The sequence below is a fragment of the Castor canadensis genome, chromosome 10 (assembly GCF_047511655.1).
Source record: "Castor canadensis chromosome 10, mCasCan1.hap1v2, whole genome shotgun sequence".
In the NCBI taxonomy this organism is placed as follows: Eukaryota; Metazoa; Chordata; class Mammalia; order Rodentia; family Castoridae; genus Castor; species Castor canadensis.
Window position 1 is genome coordinate 110,530,235 of NC_133395.1, and position 17,652 is coordinate 110,547,886.

At 48.7% G+C, this 17,652-nt stretch overlaps 1 protein-coding gene across 6 annotated transcripts in view; it reads right to left on the bottom strand.

The window, feature by feature from the left end:
• Galnt15 (polypeptide N-acetylgalactosaminyltransferase 15) overlaps positions 1-15,394 on the bottom strand; it is a 41,605-nt gene extending 26,211 nt beyond the window's left edge. For 2 of the 6 annotated variants that reach the window (XM_074043855.1, XM_074043854.1), the window contains exon 1: positions 14,115-15,394. In XM_074043855.1, the coding sequence (XP_073899956.1) occupies positions 14,115-14,677 (563 nt within the window). In that variant the 5' untranslated portion in view covers positions 14,678-15,394. The remainder of the gene's footprint in view (positions 1-14,114) is intronic. The other 4 variants (XM_074043853.1, XM_074043852.1, XM_020157529.2 and 1 more) reach the window with 3 other exon arrangements.
• Positions 15,395-17,652: the final 2,258 nt, after the last annotated feature.

The window sequence follows — 17,652 nt, forward strand, 5'->3', positions numbered from 1 at the left end:
ATCCCCCGCAGGGCAGTCCAGGGGCGTCAGTACCATTCTCAGCAGTACTGAGAATGTGTCATCAACCTCACAGGGCTGGGGTGAGGCTAAAATGGGATGGAGCACGACATTAAGGGTTCTGTGGCCATCGTTCAAGGGAAGGGACACTATTCTCCTTATTTTTGTATTCCTACAACCAAGCACAGCACTCAGCCTGCCATAAATGTTAGCTCATTGTTATTGTCACTAAGGGAGGGACAAGCGTCAAACATTTGTGGTATAGACAACTTGCAGACAAGGCGTAGTCCTTTGTACGATGTTCCTGTACACTTATCCTATAATAAATCTCAGCATTGGGCTCTCTTAGCCTCGTTTTACAGGTGGGGAAACTGAGGCTCAGAGAGGAGGTGAGACTTGTCAAAGTCACATCACTGGTACATGGTTAGGGCTGGGAGTTCTATCTGCAGAGCCCTGCCTAGTTGGTCCCTGGCTGCATACACAGGCAGGGTGACTGGCGCTGCCCACAGAGGGGCCCCTCCAGGTGAATAGGGTGCACTTGGCATTATCAGTGGGGAGTCTGAGTAGGTCCACCACCGAGGGACAGACGTGTGTCCACTGCAGTGCTTCTCTGGCCAAGGGGCCCTCTGCTGTCACATGCTCATCAGAGCTGAAGCCTGCAGTGCACAGGAAGGCCGTGGGACTCTTGGGGAAAAAGTCCTGGAGAGAGGGGACACTGGGGACATGGCTCAAGTGGTGGCACACTTGCCTAGTAAGTGCAAGGCCTTGAGTTTGATCCCTAGTACTGCAGAGGGGACCGCTGGTCCTAGGTAAGTGCTTTAAGGCAATGAAATGAGAGGTTCTAGATAATTACAGAAACCCATGGACATCTCACAAGTCAGCTAATTATTTTGTGGTTTTTGAGTTTATATGTGATTTCTTTCCAGAAAGGATAAAAAGCCTCTCACACGACATATATATGATGGAACAATGACAAAGCGAAAGAAGGTGGAAGTCAATGTAAGTGCAAAGTCAATGACTGGAGGAGGATAAGTAGACAGGCCCTCGCGCTGAGGCATTTCTAGAATGGATCTGACATTTGATTCTGAGAGTTTTGGAAGCCAAAGTACATGGGAAGGTTTAGGTTGATTCTGTGACTCAATTATCCCTGTCAGAGAAGTTACAGGCCAGTTTTTAAGGAAAGCAACACTAGTAGATTTTAGCCTTTCTATTTACAACTTTTTGTTAGCTTGTTTTTTTGTTTTTGTTTTTGAGATAGGGTCTTGCTAACTTTGCATGGGCTGGCCTCAAACTTGAGACCCTCCTGTCTCTGCCTTTCAATTAGCTTGGATTACAGGTATGCACCACCATACCCACTCAATTGATAACTTTTTATTTGGAAATAGTTTAAGACTCACAAGAAATTGCCAGAATTGTACAAAATTCTCATCCTTCCTTCACCCAGCATCCTCAATAATGACATCTTATATAACCATCCTCAAAGAATAAAACATTGTGGAATTTGACATTGCACAATACTAGTAATTCAAATTTAGACCTTCTGTGAATTTCTATAGATTCTTATATCTAATACCATTTTTTAAAAGACAGTCTTATGGACTTTAGGAATAAGTCTTTAAATGAGTGACTGTGTCCTTAGAGCCATCCTTAAGACAAATAAAATAATGAACAGGCAGAGTTCAGAGCTATGGCAATATCACATCCAAAGTGGAGTCAGCGTCCCTGTAAGGGCTCAGGAAGATAACGGGAGCTCCCATTCCAGTGCATGCGACAGCCTTTGCTGAGTCTCTGATCCCTCCATTCCCCTACCTGCTTCCCTTCCCCCAACCCCTCTCCCTCCTCCAATCCACTCAACTTTCAAGAGTTTCTACTTTGTCCTTAGAGTTCCTCTCAAGTGTTCACAAGCCGGCTCAGAATGTCCTTGTGTCATCTTCATTGCCTCTGTAGCTGTGACTATGGACAGCTCCTAGGATTGGAGTTGGTGGCCAGGAAAGGAACCTTTGTTTCAGTGCATTAAGCAGGTGTAGAAAACCCTACACAGTGACTGGGTGTATTACAGGAAGCAGGCTGTTTTCTACCTAAGATAGAAAAAGAGTGGGGTGACAGAGAGGAAGGAATTGGGATTCCTGTGGGGGCCTAAAGACTGAGATCTGTCACATCTGTTCTCTGCTCACAGGTCTGGCCCCTTCTTTATTCCCCAAACAACACACATGTGTGACACGCTCGCACATGTGTTCGTGCGTGTGCCTGCTTGGATCCTTGTAGTACAGAGGTCAGAGTTCAGAAGAACTTGGACATAGAAATCACATATATTTGGATTTAAATTTTTTACCGTGCTGCTTCCTAAGCTTCCGGGAGTAATACATTCAGTATTTATAAGCATTCCTTCCTCATTTGAAAAATAATGATGGCAATATTTTTACCTATGGGCTTGTCATGAGGATCAAAGGATATTAACAGGCACTTGGGAGACAGTGACTATCAGCATCTCAGAAAAAGATAGGACATAGTTAGCAGGAATATTGCATTTATGATCGTCCGTGTAGACCACCTCTGCAGCGTGGGATGCCAGGTGACCTCTTTCACATTTGGTTTTCTCCTGTGCACAGTGGAACTGGGTTGAGGAGGAGTGGCCTGTGGGTGGCACAGGCTGCGCAGCTCCCACTGAAGGGAGGGGAGGGTGTCAGATACACGTGCAGCTCCAACAAAGCTATGGGATTCCAGAGTCACCACCCCTCAGCCTTTGGGCAGCATGCAGCAGGGTAGGGATGGACACTTGAGGCCTCTGTATGCCCATGGGCCCAGGTGGTGGCAGAGTAGAGGAGAGGGGGTGACATGTGGATACCCTGAGAGCAGCCACATCACCTTACCCCAAAACTGTTAGCTGAGGGCACCTTAGGAGGAGGCTGTATGTCAGAGGGACAGGAGACTGAGTTAGACCATTGGGTTCAAAGTCTGGATCTGCCCTTACGTGATTTGAACAGGTGACATCAACCCTGCAAACCATCTTCCTTTCCACAGTTTTCAGATGCACAGGCCCAGTGTCGTCTTTAGTAATCAATCCTCATGTCTTACGATCCTTTTGGCTTTATTAAGTCATACCTGATCCTCTTCCAGGTTTTTAACAAAGTCAGAAACCTGAATCATTTCTGTGAAATCCCCTGATTTTCAAATGTTGACCAATAATCCAATTTAAAAAACTAAACAAAACTGTGTGTGTCTAAACTAAATTCTGAGCATGAGACATACTTAACCTCAGTTTCCTCATCCATGAAATAGGGTTGTCGGAAAGAGCAAACAATCGTCAGTGCCTTGCCTACAGGAAGAGCTCAAGAAACGTTAGTGACTGTTACTGCCAACCTTTCGTGTGACTCCACAACTGTGCAGGCCTCAATTTATTCCTCTTACAATGAGGGTAAGAAGTAGAGGGGCTTTGGAGGGCAACTGAAAGATGATAAAAGTAGAGAGGTGTGTGTTTTGTCCACAGGAAGCTTTCGATGACTAGAAGCTGATACTGTCACTCAGGGGAGTATGGACTGGCTGTTGTCCTCTGAGCTCTTCCTCCAACACAGGCACAGGGGCTGGGACGAATGCTAGAACTTTCTTATCTATCTGACTTAATTCTTGTCCGACCCCAACACGTGCCACACTCAGAGGACATCATGCCATGTTGGCTCCTGGACTTGTGTGGTGTGGCAGTACTGTCCCACACAGGATCACAGGCAAAGGAGCCCAAGTGAGTGACTGCAGCCCGGGTGGATTCCCAGCTGGGCCCAATCTCCCAGAACCCTGGCCCAATGCTGAATTTCACTTCATCATTGTGGCAGCGATGGGGAGCAAAGGCCCCCATGCTCCTTGCTCACCTGGGTGGCTTTGCTGGTTTCTATTTTATTTTGTTAAAATGCAGGATGATTTCCCTTTGGAGGTTGAAAGAAGGAATTGGGGGTGGGGGACAACCCCAGAATGAGGGAGAGTCTGAACAGAACTCAGGGAAGCCACTGGAAGCCTTCAAAGCCCTCTAAGTTTCAGCCGCAAGGCTCTTTAAAAGGTTGTTAGTTTACCTTAGACCAAGACAGCCAAGACACAGTGCAGGCTCCTTTGTTCAGGTCTGAGAGAGCACAAGTTCAAATGTCTGCAGAAGCTGGAGCACAGCCAGGGAGACAGTGACTAAAGCCCTGTGGGGACGGCAAGGAGCCAGAGACCATGCAAGCCACATAAAGGAACAACCGATGTCACCAGGCAGAAATTCAGCCCAGTTTTGCCAGATCCTCCTTCCTTCCTTCCTTCCTTTTTTTTTTTTTTTGTGGTACTGGATTGCTAGACAAGCACTGTGCCATCCTCAACCCTCTTGCTGCTAGTTTCTTTTTCAGGTAGGGTCTCATGCTAGCTCTGCCCAGGCCAGCCTGGGACTGTGATCTGCCTACCTCCATCTCCAGAGTCACTGGGATTACGTGCATGCACCACCACACCTGATCCTGTTTCTGGTTTTTTTTTAAGCCAGAAACCTGAATCATTTCTGTAAAATCCCCTGATTTTCAAATGTTGATCACTAATCCAATTTTTAAAAAACTGCGTGTGGCTAAACCAAGTGTGGTCACCATTCTGTGACATCTGAGTTACCTATAAACTCCACTGGCCACTCCTGGTGTGAGACATCTCTTCCTTCATCTGTAGGTAGCATTTTGTCCTCGGCATTCTCCCTCTAAGAGGTGAAGTACCAGGCACACTTAACCTAAGAGCAGAGGCTGGTGACACCCAGATGCATGTTTTGCACGTCTCAGATTTTCCCAGCAGGCCTGAGCTCCAGCTCCCCAGAGGCACCTGCCTTGCAGATACACTTGCACTGGCTCCCTTCTTTTCTCCACTCCACATGTCAGGCCATGCCATACCTGGGGCCCCTATAAAGAAAATCCTGCCTCAGGTCTGCTTCAGGTATAAAGGTAGCCCCTGATATCATGGTTTATATCATTACACAGATAAACAAATCAGCACTCCACAGCTGTAGTGAGTGCCCAGAGGAGGTGTTCAAGAGCTGGGAACATGAAATCCAAGCCAAAGCCTGAAGGATGAGTTGGACAGTCTGGAGAGGGTGTGGGCGAGGCATGTCCTTCCCACAGGTGGCAGAACCTCTGCAAAGGCCCAGGGAAAGGAAGGGGCTTGGAATGTGCCAGGATCCCAAGGAAAGATATTCTAAAATACACATCCTCTTATCTTGTCTAAAAATTTTGGTAACAGCAGCTTTCTATTTTATACTCTTTTTAAATTTGGTGGTGCTGAGGTTTGAACCAGGGCTTCACACTTGCTAGGCAGGCATTCTACTGCTTGAGCTACACCCTCCAGCCCTTTTTGCTTTGGTTATTTTGCTCGGGTTATCTCCAAAATAACCCGAGCTGGCCTGGACTGCACCCTCCTACTGTAGCTAGGATAACAGGTGCACACCTGCCCATGGACCCAACTTTCTCTGTTGAGATGGGCTCTTGTGAACTTTTTTGCTAGAACTGTGATCCTCCCTATTTCAGCCTCCTATGGAGCCGGGGTGACAGGCATGCACCACAGTGCTGTGTATTTTGTAGCTTTTTTTTTTTTTTTTGAGCTACTTCAAATATTTTGAAGGAATAAGTTCAGTATACCTACTGACCAATTCATACAAATGAACAAACAGCAGGTGGTCCAAGCCAGTGGCCCTTGGCAAGCCAGACACTACCACTCTGGGTGTCTCAGATTCTGTGTGTGAACTGGGATGTCACTCGTTCTGCTGTACCTGTGCCACAGACAGTATCACTGAGCAAATCCATGCAGCAGTGGACAGCAAAGGCTTTGGGGTTTTGTAAACCATGGCCAAGGGGAGGAGGCACTTGTGTGACTTGTACACACATTGTTATCTTTGAAGAATGGGGCTACTTCCATGGCATTGGCATCAGATATCTAGTGAATATTTTACTATCTGTTTGTGTATGGTGCAAGTGTCACCCATGATCTCATTCATTCATCTTCTGAGTGGAGCAGGGGGAGAGGAAAGACCGAGGGCTTTGGAATCAAGCCAGCCCAGGCTCCGATCCTGGCTGTACTATGTACATTCTTAATTGCCTAACACAGAGAGGCTGATAACCTGCTCCAGTCCAGGGGTGCAGCCTGGACCAAAAGAGAGAATTCTGGTCTCAGACAGTGTTTCAGCACACGTTTGTGTTATCTGTTCACACTAAAGATCAGAGGAGGCTGAGGTCCTATGTTCACACACAGATGAACACCCCTCTCTCTGCAGCCCCAGGATCCCATATGAACTTGGAAAATACATTTGGATGATGCTTCAGAAGAGAATAAATCACAACATTGCACCAGATGGCCTGGCTATAGCTCTGATGCTCCCCACACCTCCCTTGCCTGGCCAGAAAAGATTCTGCTGGGATTTCTAAAGTTGTTTGGGGGATTCCTGGCTCCCAGCTCCCACCAAATCAGCAGAAGCTTCCCATTCAGGTGGGCCTCCAAATCTCAGCCCTGTTCCCGCTAGTGTTACAGCTAGCTGCTTTTCTGTGTCCCTGAATGCACCCAAGCTCCTTGGAGTTGGAGCTGGGGCTGGTTACTTGTGACTTTGTTACTAAATAAAATTTATTCAGTGAATAAAGGAAGACACTGTTCTTGTTCTCAAAGAGTGTACAGGATAGTGTCAATATTAACTGACAAGAAGGAATACCACAGAACCAAGTTCCAACACTGTGAGAAAATTCCAGGTTTTTTGGACTGTACTGGGGTTTGAACTCAGGACCGCATACTTGCTAGACAGGTGCCCTGCCACTTGAGCCAGGCCCCCAGCCCATTTTGCTTTAGTTATTTTTCACATGTGGTCTCCTGTTTTTGCCCGAGACTGGCCTTCGGTGAGGATCCTCCTACGTATTCCTCCTGCATAGTTGGGATGACAGGCCCATGACCATGCCCGGCTTACGGGGCCTGGATTGGCCTCAAACTGCAATTCCTCCCTCCAAAGTAACTGAGATTATGGGTGTGAACCACTCTGCCCAGCCTGAGAAAATACTATTGAGCCCAGCTTGTAATTTCTGGGGCTCGTCTTGGAAACACCAACTTCCAGGCCAGTCCTGGGGACACTAGGGCTGGGGCACAGCTGGAGATGAGCCCTTAGAGGTGTGGATAACGGTGCTCCTGGATGATACAGAGGCATGGAAAGGACCAGAATCTGCAATGAAGGCTGATGCTGCCAGCTTACCATTCTCTGTCAAAGGACACAGGTCACAAAAGTTGCATGTAGTTCTCTCTCTCTCTCTCTCTCTCTCTCTCTCTCTCCCTCTCCCTCTCTGGGGTCCTCTGACATCCCACAACCTCTTTGTGAGGGGCTCCAAGGCATCCTTTATTTGCTGTGATCCCGGCCCCCTAACCCTGGACCAGAGATGAACTCCCCTGGAGAGTGGCCAGATGAACCTTCCAGAACCTCTTACTCAAGAGTTTGCTCTTCAGACATCCATAGAGGATCAGCAGTTGAGAGCAGGCCCTAGAACAGGCAGTAAGCCAACGAGAGGCAGCAGAAGCCAAGAGTTAGTTCAGTGCACTCCAACGTGAATGTGCACCTGGATTGCCTGGAATCTTGTTCCAGGAGCATTCCCATTCAGTAGGTTGGCCTGGAGCCTGGAATTCGCCTTCCTAGCAAGCTCCCAAGTGGTGCTTGGGACCTGGCCCCTGGACTACAGCTTGAGTAGAGGGCTGTGGTTGTCAGTGGCAAGACAGTGGTAGGTCATTTGACTTAGGCAGGTGCCAGGACACCTGCTGCTGAAGGACGTCAGGAAGGCCAAGACCCCAGAGTAGTGTGGATTGTGAGGCTTTTGTCTATCTGCTTCCGCCTGCCTTGCCTGCTCCTCACTTCCTGCAGAGCTCTGCATAACCCCATCACCTTAAGTGACGTGAGCAGCTCTGTTCTTTCACCTATAAGGAGTAGGTGAAATCACTGGTGCAGCTTGGCCATTTGCATTGAATTGGTCTAGGTTACAGTCTGGCCATGAGGGTTTGCGAAACACCCTAGTTGGTTACTCATCAGTTCTCAAACTTTCCCATGAATCTAAGGCCCCAGGGATTGTGTTGAAACTGAGATTTTCAGTCAGTAGGGCTGAGAGGGGCCCCAGAGTACGTTTCTGATGCAGCAGGTTTGGAGAACCACACTGTGAGTGGCACTGGAATAAATAACTCCAGCTCCCCCTTTAGTCCTCTGGAATTATAAAGGCAAGGTGCAGGATGACCACCTCTAATCTGATCCCCAAGGTCACAGAAAGGAAGCACAGAGCAAGTCTCTTCTGTACTGAACCCTCAGGTTGGCACCACAGCTGGTTGAGGGCGTATGGATCAGAGGAGGTCGTGCCCCACAGTGACCACATGGGCTGAAAGCATGGTGTTTGTGGGTTCCCTTCAGGACATGTCCAGCCAGGTGCCCAGAAGCACTCGTACTGACCATGTTGGCTTTTCCCTCTTTTTTTGCGGGGTAGGCGGGAAAACACAATAGTCCCACATTATTCTGGCCTTTCTCTTTCCCCTGCTTCTCAGGTTGCTTGCCTGCCCAGACCCACTGATGTCACAACTCTCTCTCTCTCTCTCTCTCTCTCTCTCTCTGTCTGTCTCTGTCTCTGTCTCTCTCTCTCTCTCTGTCTCTCTCTCTCTCTCCAGGCTGTGAGAGTCAACAAGAGAGAAGTCATTCCCATGACTCACTGCCTGGTGGGACAGAGGCTCGTATTGCAACACTGCTTTCTGTTTGACAACAAGGTCACTACCAAATGGCTCCCCTGCCCTGTTCCAGGTGACCCTCAGGCAGGAGGGAGGAAGAAAGACATCAGAGCCATCTGTGGAGGTTTAAAACTCCCCGTGCTCTGGCTTCACCTAGACCCACTAAATAGGCATCCCCCAAGTGTGGCCTGGGTATCTAATGTGCTGCCATATTTGTGAAGATTTATCAGCCCCCAGGGACAGAAAATCACTCTGATCAGAGACAGGACTATGATGTGACAGCCACACTTCCATTTTCTTTCTTTCTTTCTTTCTTTCTTTCATTACATGGTCCTGGGGCTTGAGCTCAAGGCTTCATGCTTGCTAGACAAGCACTTACCACTTGAGCCACTCTGCTATCTTTTCTCCTCTCTAACTCACTCCTGGGTCCTTTACTAAAGAGTGAGATAAGGGCACTATGTCTTTGAGTTTTAATCCTCTGGGGAAAAAAATCATCATAGGTTTTATCCCATTTTCTCTCCAACCCTATGAAATGTGTATTTATCATCCCATTTTACAGTTGAGGAAACTGAGGCTCTGAGTGGCTTGCACAAGGTCACACAGTGAGAGGTGATGCTGCAGGATTTGACTCCAGGTTCATTGTTGTATGGGCATACAAACTAGTCACATTTGGGAGTACCTGACCCTGGGCTGATGTAATCCATGTTTAATGCAAGTTTAAGTCGATGAAAACAGGTAGGAAGCAGCTAGCTGCCCCTGAACTGACATGTTCAAGTACAAACCCCTGCTCCCAGGCTATAGGGAGACTATTTTCCTCTCTGCCTGTCTTTCTCATTTTCCAGTTCTGTGGAGGGTGGAGAATGAGAAGCCTGTGGGAACTTGACATAAGCACAGCATGTCTACAGGCTGGGTTGGCACAGCCCCCAGCCGCAGAAGGGGACGAGGGCAAAATGCAGCACAGCTGCTTTTCCTAAGATGTTTATGTGCAGAGAGTAGTGATCACAGGATCCCTCTGTTCCTGATAACTACAATGTCAGGCCCCCCAGGAACTGTTGCCCTACTTCCTGGTTTGCCGCTGTATATAATAAACTCACTGGATGTGGATGCTGCAGTTGTGTGTCTCCACCAGAGCTCCCAGCCCACCTGACCCCAGCTTTCTGCATGTTTGTCTTCTGTCTTTTGTCCTTTCTCAATCTCCCATTGCTCCCAGTTAGATTTCTAGGACAAGCTTGTGCAGGCCAAGAGACAGTTCCAGTACTATGGCTCAGGAGGAAACTTCCCAAACAATCTCTCACTCACTCTGCTTTGCAAAATTCAGATTACTGGGCTCCAACTAAGAACTACTGAGACTTCAGTGATAGGACAGAAACATGAATGTTTTTCACAAGGAATGAGCAGTTGGAATACCCAAACTTTGGGGACCAATGGGGTACCTCCTTGCTGGTCCAAAGTAGTGCTGGCCCCAGGGGAGTGTAGCAGCTTGGGCTGCATCCCAGACCTTCTGAATTAATGTTAACAAGCTGCCCAGGTGGCTGGCATGCATGAGCAAGTTGGAGGAGCCCTGCTTTGGCCAGTCTGCTTGGCACAGAGAACAGCATGTCTTAGAGCAGTGGTTCTCAGGGTGTCTTTGAGAATGCACAGAGACTTGGGAAGTGCAGATGTGGGAGCCCCAGGCTGGACCTGCTGAATAGTAAGCTGCGGTGTGGAAGAGGGAGCATCTGTATTATAACAAGCCATCACAGGCTCTGATGTGGAGAGCCATTGCCCAGGACACTGAGGAGTAAAGCACTGGCTCACTTGGGAGCCTCTTGATCTTAGGAACCCATTGCCCTACAATGAATGCCAGGATGATCAAAGGACAACTGGGGCCTGGAAGAGCTTGGAAAGCTGTCAGCACTGCAGGAGGCCAAATGGGCAGGACTCACTCCTCTCTGCCTGCTTGTTGACAGCAAGTTAATCCTAAACCTCTTTATTCTCTTTATATATTCTGATTCACTTATATCTTCTCCCCACAGCACAACCATCCTGATGAGTACAGATTGGTAGAGAGCATGGGTTGCATCTCCCCCAGGTATATGCCCTGTAGGCCTTTCTGTGTCTCACTTTTTTCCTTCAGCAGGAGAGTTTCAGGTCTCAATTGCTGCTGAGCCTGTTGTTCTAGGCCACTGAACCCTGGGTGGCTTCCACGCCAAGTACCACTGAGAATGCTGGGATAAGTGTCTCCCCATAGACCTGTGTAAGTTCCCTGCATTAAGAAGGTAAAACCTGGGCTGGCAGAGTGGCTCAAGCAGTTAAGAGTGCCTGCCTAGCAAGCATGAGGCCCTGAGTTCAAACCCCAGTACCACCAAAAAAAAAAAAAAAAAAAGAAGGTAAAACTTGAAATATTTCTAGCCTATGTGACTTCCCAAAGTCTGGTCTGGGAAGTGGCAGATTTAGAAAGTCTAGCATGATGGTTAAGAGCATGACTTTGGTGTTAGTCATGTCAGAGGACATGGCACCAGTCCCTTCCCCTTTGTGTGCCTTGGGTTTTGCATCCATAAAATGAAACCCACTTAATAGGTTGTTATGCAGATTAAACAAATGAAAACCAGATAGCAGGGTCTTTAGTACATAAATGCACCCTAGATTCTCACTATTACTTTGCTTCTTTCCTGAAGATATCTTTTGACTGCTTTTACATTGATATTTTTCTTTTTTGGTCTTGAATTATTGGGAAACTTTCCTTGCATGCCCCCTGTTCAAACTAACCTCCAGACATGACCCTCAAGGTATCCAGGCAAGGCTTGGGCCTTGGGCAAGTTACTGGACAAAGGCTAGAACTAGTGTAAGGGTTTTGGTGAAAGAATTGGGATCAGTGCTTATCTGGGTTAGGAGTCAAGCATGGGCTTGCAGAGAACTCAGGGTCAGGAGGTGGTTTGGGGTACCCGCACAGGAGGTGCAGGCCCCGGATATCTAGTGTTCTCCCAGCCCTGGTGGGAAAGTGGCAGTGCAGGCCCCCACACAGTAGGTGCTCAATACATTGCTTTCTCTTTTGTGTCTTGTATTTTAACCCAGTTTTGAAGGGGAGGGAGTTGGAGAGCACTGTCACCCTGAGGGAGGGTGAGGGTTGTGCCTAGCTTCCCAGGGACTCTTATGTATCCAGGAGCCACTGAGAAGGGAAAGATCAGTCCACCCTGACCTGCAAATGCAAGAATCTGGGGGCCAAGGCCTGGGCTGCAAAGCTGCACTCACTGGTGGAGCCAGCAGATGGCGCCTCCCACATCTGTACAGAGCTGGCAGTTGTGAGAAGCCTGGCAGGCTGGGGTGGAGAGTCCCACTGTAACCCTTTGCCTGGGGCTGAGGGTTTTCCCTACTGCCAGGGACTTTTAGTGTTAAGGCAGAGAAAGTCCCAGGCAAACTGAGACAAGAAGGTAACCCTGGCTGGAAGAGGCAGCCACTGAAGAGGTGTACACACACGTATGCACACATTACACAGCTGGCCTGCAACAAAATGTACCCACTTGCACATCACACCACATGCACAACACGTGCAACATACTTGCACACGTGCACACTACCACATGCATGATGTAATACACTGCAACACTTCAATTCACACGTGCAACACAGTCACAACAAATCCACATGCACACAAGTACCACACACACACACTCCATCACAACGCAGGCGCAGTCCACGAGCACATCACACCAACTGCACACACCCACGCACACCACACACAGCACATGCAAATACACACAAACACACATCTACAATGTACCCACAAACGTGCATATGCACAGCTCCCAGGCACTGTGCAGACACCGATAGTCACACACGCAGCCCTCTTAGGAAGCCAGAAACTTGTTTAAAGCCACGTTCTCATTTACACAAAGAGGACTCTCGTGCTTGCTCTAAGCCAATGGAAAAAATACATCAAAAGAATTTGAAAGCCGTTCTTTCATGCAACAAGCTTCTCTTTATGATGTGCTGGACACTGGGATGGATGTACACTTTCAGTCCTGGCCTTCTCGATAATACACAGCATGGCAGGGGATGAACAAATGTGTCAATGGCTGCTTAGCTTCAGTCATACTTGTGCTGGGAGTTCAGAGAGAGCACAAAGCTGGAAAGGGGTGGGAGTTTCCTGAAAAGAGCTTTTAAAGCCAACGCCTGAAGTCAGAGTGGTGGAGTTAGGACTCGCGGGAGGTGATCCTGCAGGGCACACCACCTAAGGAGGCATTCACTTCTGGGTGCCAGAGCTGCCTTTGCATGGTCCTGAGTGTGAGTGGCTGAGCAGCCAGGACAAGAGGGACCAGATCAGGAATCTGAGGAGTGTGGCCCTGGTCCCAGTTGCTTCTGTACACATGTCCTATTGCTTCAAGGGATACAGGATGTGTTTGCTTTCCAGGAAACCCCCTGGGCTCTGGGGATGGACCCCAGATCACCCAAACCAACCAGCCACACTGCTCCTCAGTGAGGGTAAGCAGCCTCTGGCCACGCACTGTGGCTACCATGGTAAGGAAGGCAGGGTGCAGGGGACAAAGACCACCATCTTCCTGGGCACAGATCCACATGTCATGCACACTTCCTGGGGCTGGGGCCCTCCTACCGGGAGCACTCTCAGGCACTGCAATTGTCCCCTTAAGCAATTGTCCTTAAGCTGTCTAGCAGCTTAAGCAGAGTAGCAGACAGTGGTGATTCAATCAGACCTGAGCTTAAATGCCTGAATTCAAATTCCTGCTTTGGCGCCTGTACTAACTGTGTGACTCTGGGCAAGCCAATTGGCCTCTCTGTGCCTTATCTTCATACCCATAAAATAAGCTTGATACTCATAATAGCACCCATCCCCACAGAGTTGTCAGGACTTCACAGGACTTTACAAATTGTACATGGCAGGCACTTAGATTAAAACCAGGCACATGGCAAGAGTCACGTATTTGTTAACTGCAATTGTTGTTTTGATCCAAAATAAAGGCAAACACTAACAATAAGCCTAATATAAACATGGGCTGGAGTGAGAGTAAAAGAACTGGAAGACCAGCTCCGACCTCCCCTGTTGTGTTACACGGATGCAGCAGTGGGACCTGATAATCCAAGGACAGGACTAGAGCTCAGGACAGGGTAGGGAATGAGCAAGTGAGACCTCCTTACTCCCGGGTCTCCAGGACAGTGATTCTCGCCTGGAGAGCTCATTAAATCCACACCCCTGAGGCTGGGGGCTCTGATGTTGCAGGTCTGAGACGATCTGCATTTCTCTCAGGTGTCTCATCAGCAGGGCTGATGCTGATGGCTCAAGGGCCACACTTGGAGGGTGCTGCCCTGAGGACAGGGGAGGGCAGAGTACACAAAGTTCGCACCCCGGCTGGAACCTGATCGCGCACCCAGACCAGGGAAGGGGAAGCAGGGGCCTTACTTACAGCGGGTGCCGCACCTCGGGCAGCGCCCTCCGCAGTGGAAGGCTGGCACTGAACACCTCACTGAGGCCATGTGAGTCCAAGCTGAGCAGAGTCGGCTCCTCTTCTTCTGACACCTCCCCATCCTCCTCCTTGGCTCCCCAGTCCCTCTCTGAGGCTTCCTCATCCTGCCTCCTGCTTGGCTGCTTGATGAGACGGTAGCCGCTCCTTCTCCTGCTCTGGCTCTGATTCCTCTTGGCCCTGGGTGAGGCCACGGCCACGAGCAGCTGATCCTCCCGCAGTGAGATGAAAGGTGGCAGACCCTCCAGGAATCTATACTCCTCACCCTCATCCTCATCCTCCAAGATCCACTCCTGGGAGTCCCCAAAGTCCAGGCGGTACCCAGACTCAGGACTGGGCTTGGTGGCCTGACCTGTGACAGCCTGGTGCAGCGTGGGTGGGGGAGAGAGCAGCAAGGCCACCATCAACAGGACACATCCCAGCATCAGGAACAGCAGGAGGAACTGAAGTCTGCACAGTCCATGCCTGAGTCGCTTCCTTGGGAGCATGTTGTTGCAACTTGCCATATGCAACAGGTCATGTTCAAGTTCAACTTTGCATTCACATCCCGATCCTGGTCCTTCAAACCTACAGCAGAACCTGGGTTGCTCATTCCATTTCCAGGGCTTTTTTTTTTTTTGCCAGTGGCTTAAACTTTTATCCCATCTGACATTTGCCACCAGCGTGTGCAAAACCTACTTCCACTTACAATCACAAAGCCACAGGTCCACCCCACGTCCTCTCTGAGTGAGTGGATGTCTTTAATTGCCTTCTGAAACCCCATTCACAGGGACTTCAAAGTGAGTTGCTTCTCCCCCTTCACCCTGTTTTTCACCTTGGGGAAAAAAATAAGGAGTCCATTCTGCTCGGGTATTTAGTCCCACGTTTTTCTTTTTCCCTTTGCATAAATGGTCAAGCTGCTACAAGATGTCTGGGGTGAGCTGGTGGAGTTTCAGGCAAGCAGAGCTGACAGCCATCCTTCTTTGGACGCTGCAAGTCAGGTCAGATCAACAGATGTAGAGCCAGCAGGCAGTGCCTGACTTCCTTTCACACATCGCTCTGCTCAGCGGAGAGCCCTTGCCAGACCCATCCCAAGCCAAGGGTGCGCCTCGCTCCTGGTCCTAATGCCCTCACTGTTCCAAGCTTTGCACAACCCCACAGTGTCAGGCGAGAACCAGATCAAAACAGGAGCATCCCAGGAGTTCAGACTTGAACCTTTCCCCACCCAGAGCAGCAGGAAAGAGTATTCCCTCCTGATTCAGACAGGATGCACGAGTGACGTGGAAGCCTGGAACCAACTGTGTGCACCTTCAGCATCCCAAGAGGGATCTGCCAAACTGAATTGGATTCTTGCTTCCTGGGGACCTTGTCCTTGCCTTTCTGAAATTGAGGAGTTGGGGATGCTCTTGTAAGCTTCTTCTGCTCCCACAAGAGCACCTGAATACTTACCATATGCAGACCTACTGGGTACATTCTGGAGGCAGCATGGCATGCTCCTTCATTGTGAAACTCTGCTCAGCCCACACATATAAAATAAGCTCCTACTATGTGCCAGAACTGTTCTGGGGACTAGGAGTATAGCAGTGAATGAAAGAAAACTGTGTGCTTCATGGAGCTTACCCACCAGTGGGGGAGACAAAGCGATGATTAATTAAAATATACAGTGAGTCAGACAGTGGCTAGGGCTAAGGAGAAAAAAAAGAAGCAGAGATGGCACTGGGGAGTGGGGGCTGGGTTTAAGATTGACCTGGAAAATTGACGGAAGTTTTCACAGAAGAGTCAGCATTTGCGTAAGAGAGCTAGCTTTGCAGCTATCTGTAGGTAAGCATAGGGCAGACAGAGCAACAGACGAGAAGGCTCTGAAGAGCGAGTGCCTGACGTGCATAACACAGTGGGCAGGGGTATGGAGCCAGAGAGAATTAGGGGTTGAGGAACCACACAGGACATTCCTTGACATTGAATTGACTTTGCCTTTTCCTATGAGTGAGATAGAAGCCCTTGGAGGGTTGTGAACAGAGGAGACACAGGTGACTTGGCCTTTGACTAGATTCCTCTGGCTGCTGGGTTGAGATCAGCCAATGAGGAACAAAGGACAGAAGCAGGGAAACCGCTAGGATGTCATTGGTTTGGACCAACGTGGCATCAGTGGAAGTGCTGAGAAGAGAGCAGCTTCTTTTAGAATTTGCTGGTGAGTTGCCATCAACAAAGAAGGGGAAGGCAGGGAGCAGGTGGCTGGAGGTGAATATCAGTGACTCATCTGGGGACATGTAACACTGGAAATGTCTTGTAGACAGCCCAGGGAAGATAAAGTGTACAGGACATATGGTTGCTGGGTGTTAGGGAGAGGTCTTGCCTGAAGATACAAAGTTGAGTGCCCAGTCGCACATAGCTGCTGTTGGATGCCAGGAGACCTGCGGTGACTGAGGCAGTGGTGTGACAGGAGGGAGAAGGGAAACCCATATGCTCAGAGTTGTCTGGCTCCATTGAGTTGCTGAGGGCAATTGTAAGCTGTTTCTTCTGGTGGCTATAGAAGTGAACAGGACAAAACTGCCATGGGGGAATTCCTGCAATGAACTTGCTCATTGTTTTCTGTTCTGATTTTGATCCCAGAATGTGAGCTTAAAAATCTCATGGAAAAATTGCTTTTCCTTTTGATTCAGTTGCTTCTTCCAGTGTGTGTGTGTGTGTGTGTGTGTGTGTGTGTGTGTGTGTGTTTTGCAGTCATTCATACAGCCAGAGAGGAAATGGTTATGTGTGGTTGTTATCCCAATAGCCCTGCCCAGTACCCAGTAGACAGGGTAGGTGCCCATCCTCTGTACTAAAATTTGAAAACTTGTAGCTTGTGAGTGTGTGCAAATGCACGTGCACATTTGTGGCACACACTCAAAACAGACCACAGATGACTGGAAGTAGAGTTGAAGGGATTGAAGATGCTGCCCAAGTTTGGAGACTGCACCTTGGATAAAAATTACACAGGGTCAGGAGTGGATGTTGAGTTACAGTTTTGTTACTAATATGTTAGGTTTGTAGGAACCATAATTATTCTTCTAGAAAAGTACTGGGAAGCCCCACTGGGTCTATTTATTATTACACTATCTCCATTCATTCTGCAAACAACTGTTGGAGACTCTCTAAGAGCCAGGCCTGGGGAATAAAAAAGACGAACAAGATACGGCTGGTAAGGCCTATAAATAATTACAGCCACAGAGTGTGCTGACAGCAATCAGAGATGGGAACGACCAATAATTGAGTAACTATAAAGAGAATAAAATGAAATGCAAAGATCGAGCTCTTCTCTAAGCCTGAAGATGAACAACAGAAGTGCAACAGAAGCCTCTATTGCAAATGCTCAGAAAGCTGAGGGATTTGGTCTCGTGTTCTTGGCATCTGCCGGTGCTGAGACTTCAAAGGGCTCTTGGTAGTGTGTTAATAGTGAATTAAGGCCACATTGATGCCCACCTTGAGGCTGCCACTATCAAAGCTGTACACTGAGTTCCATTAG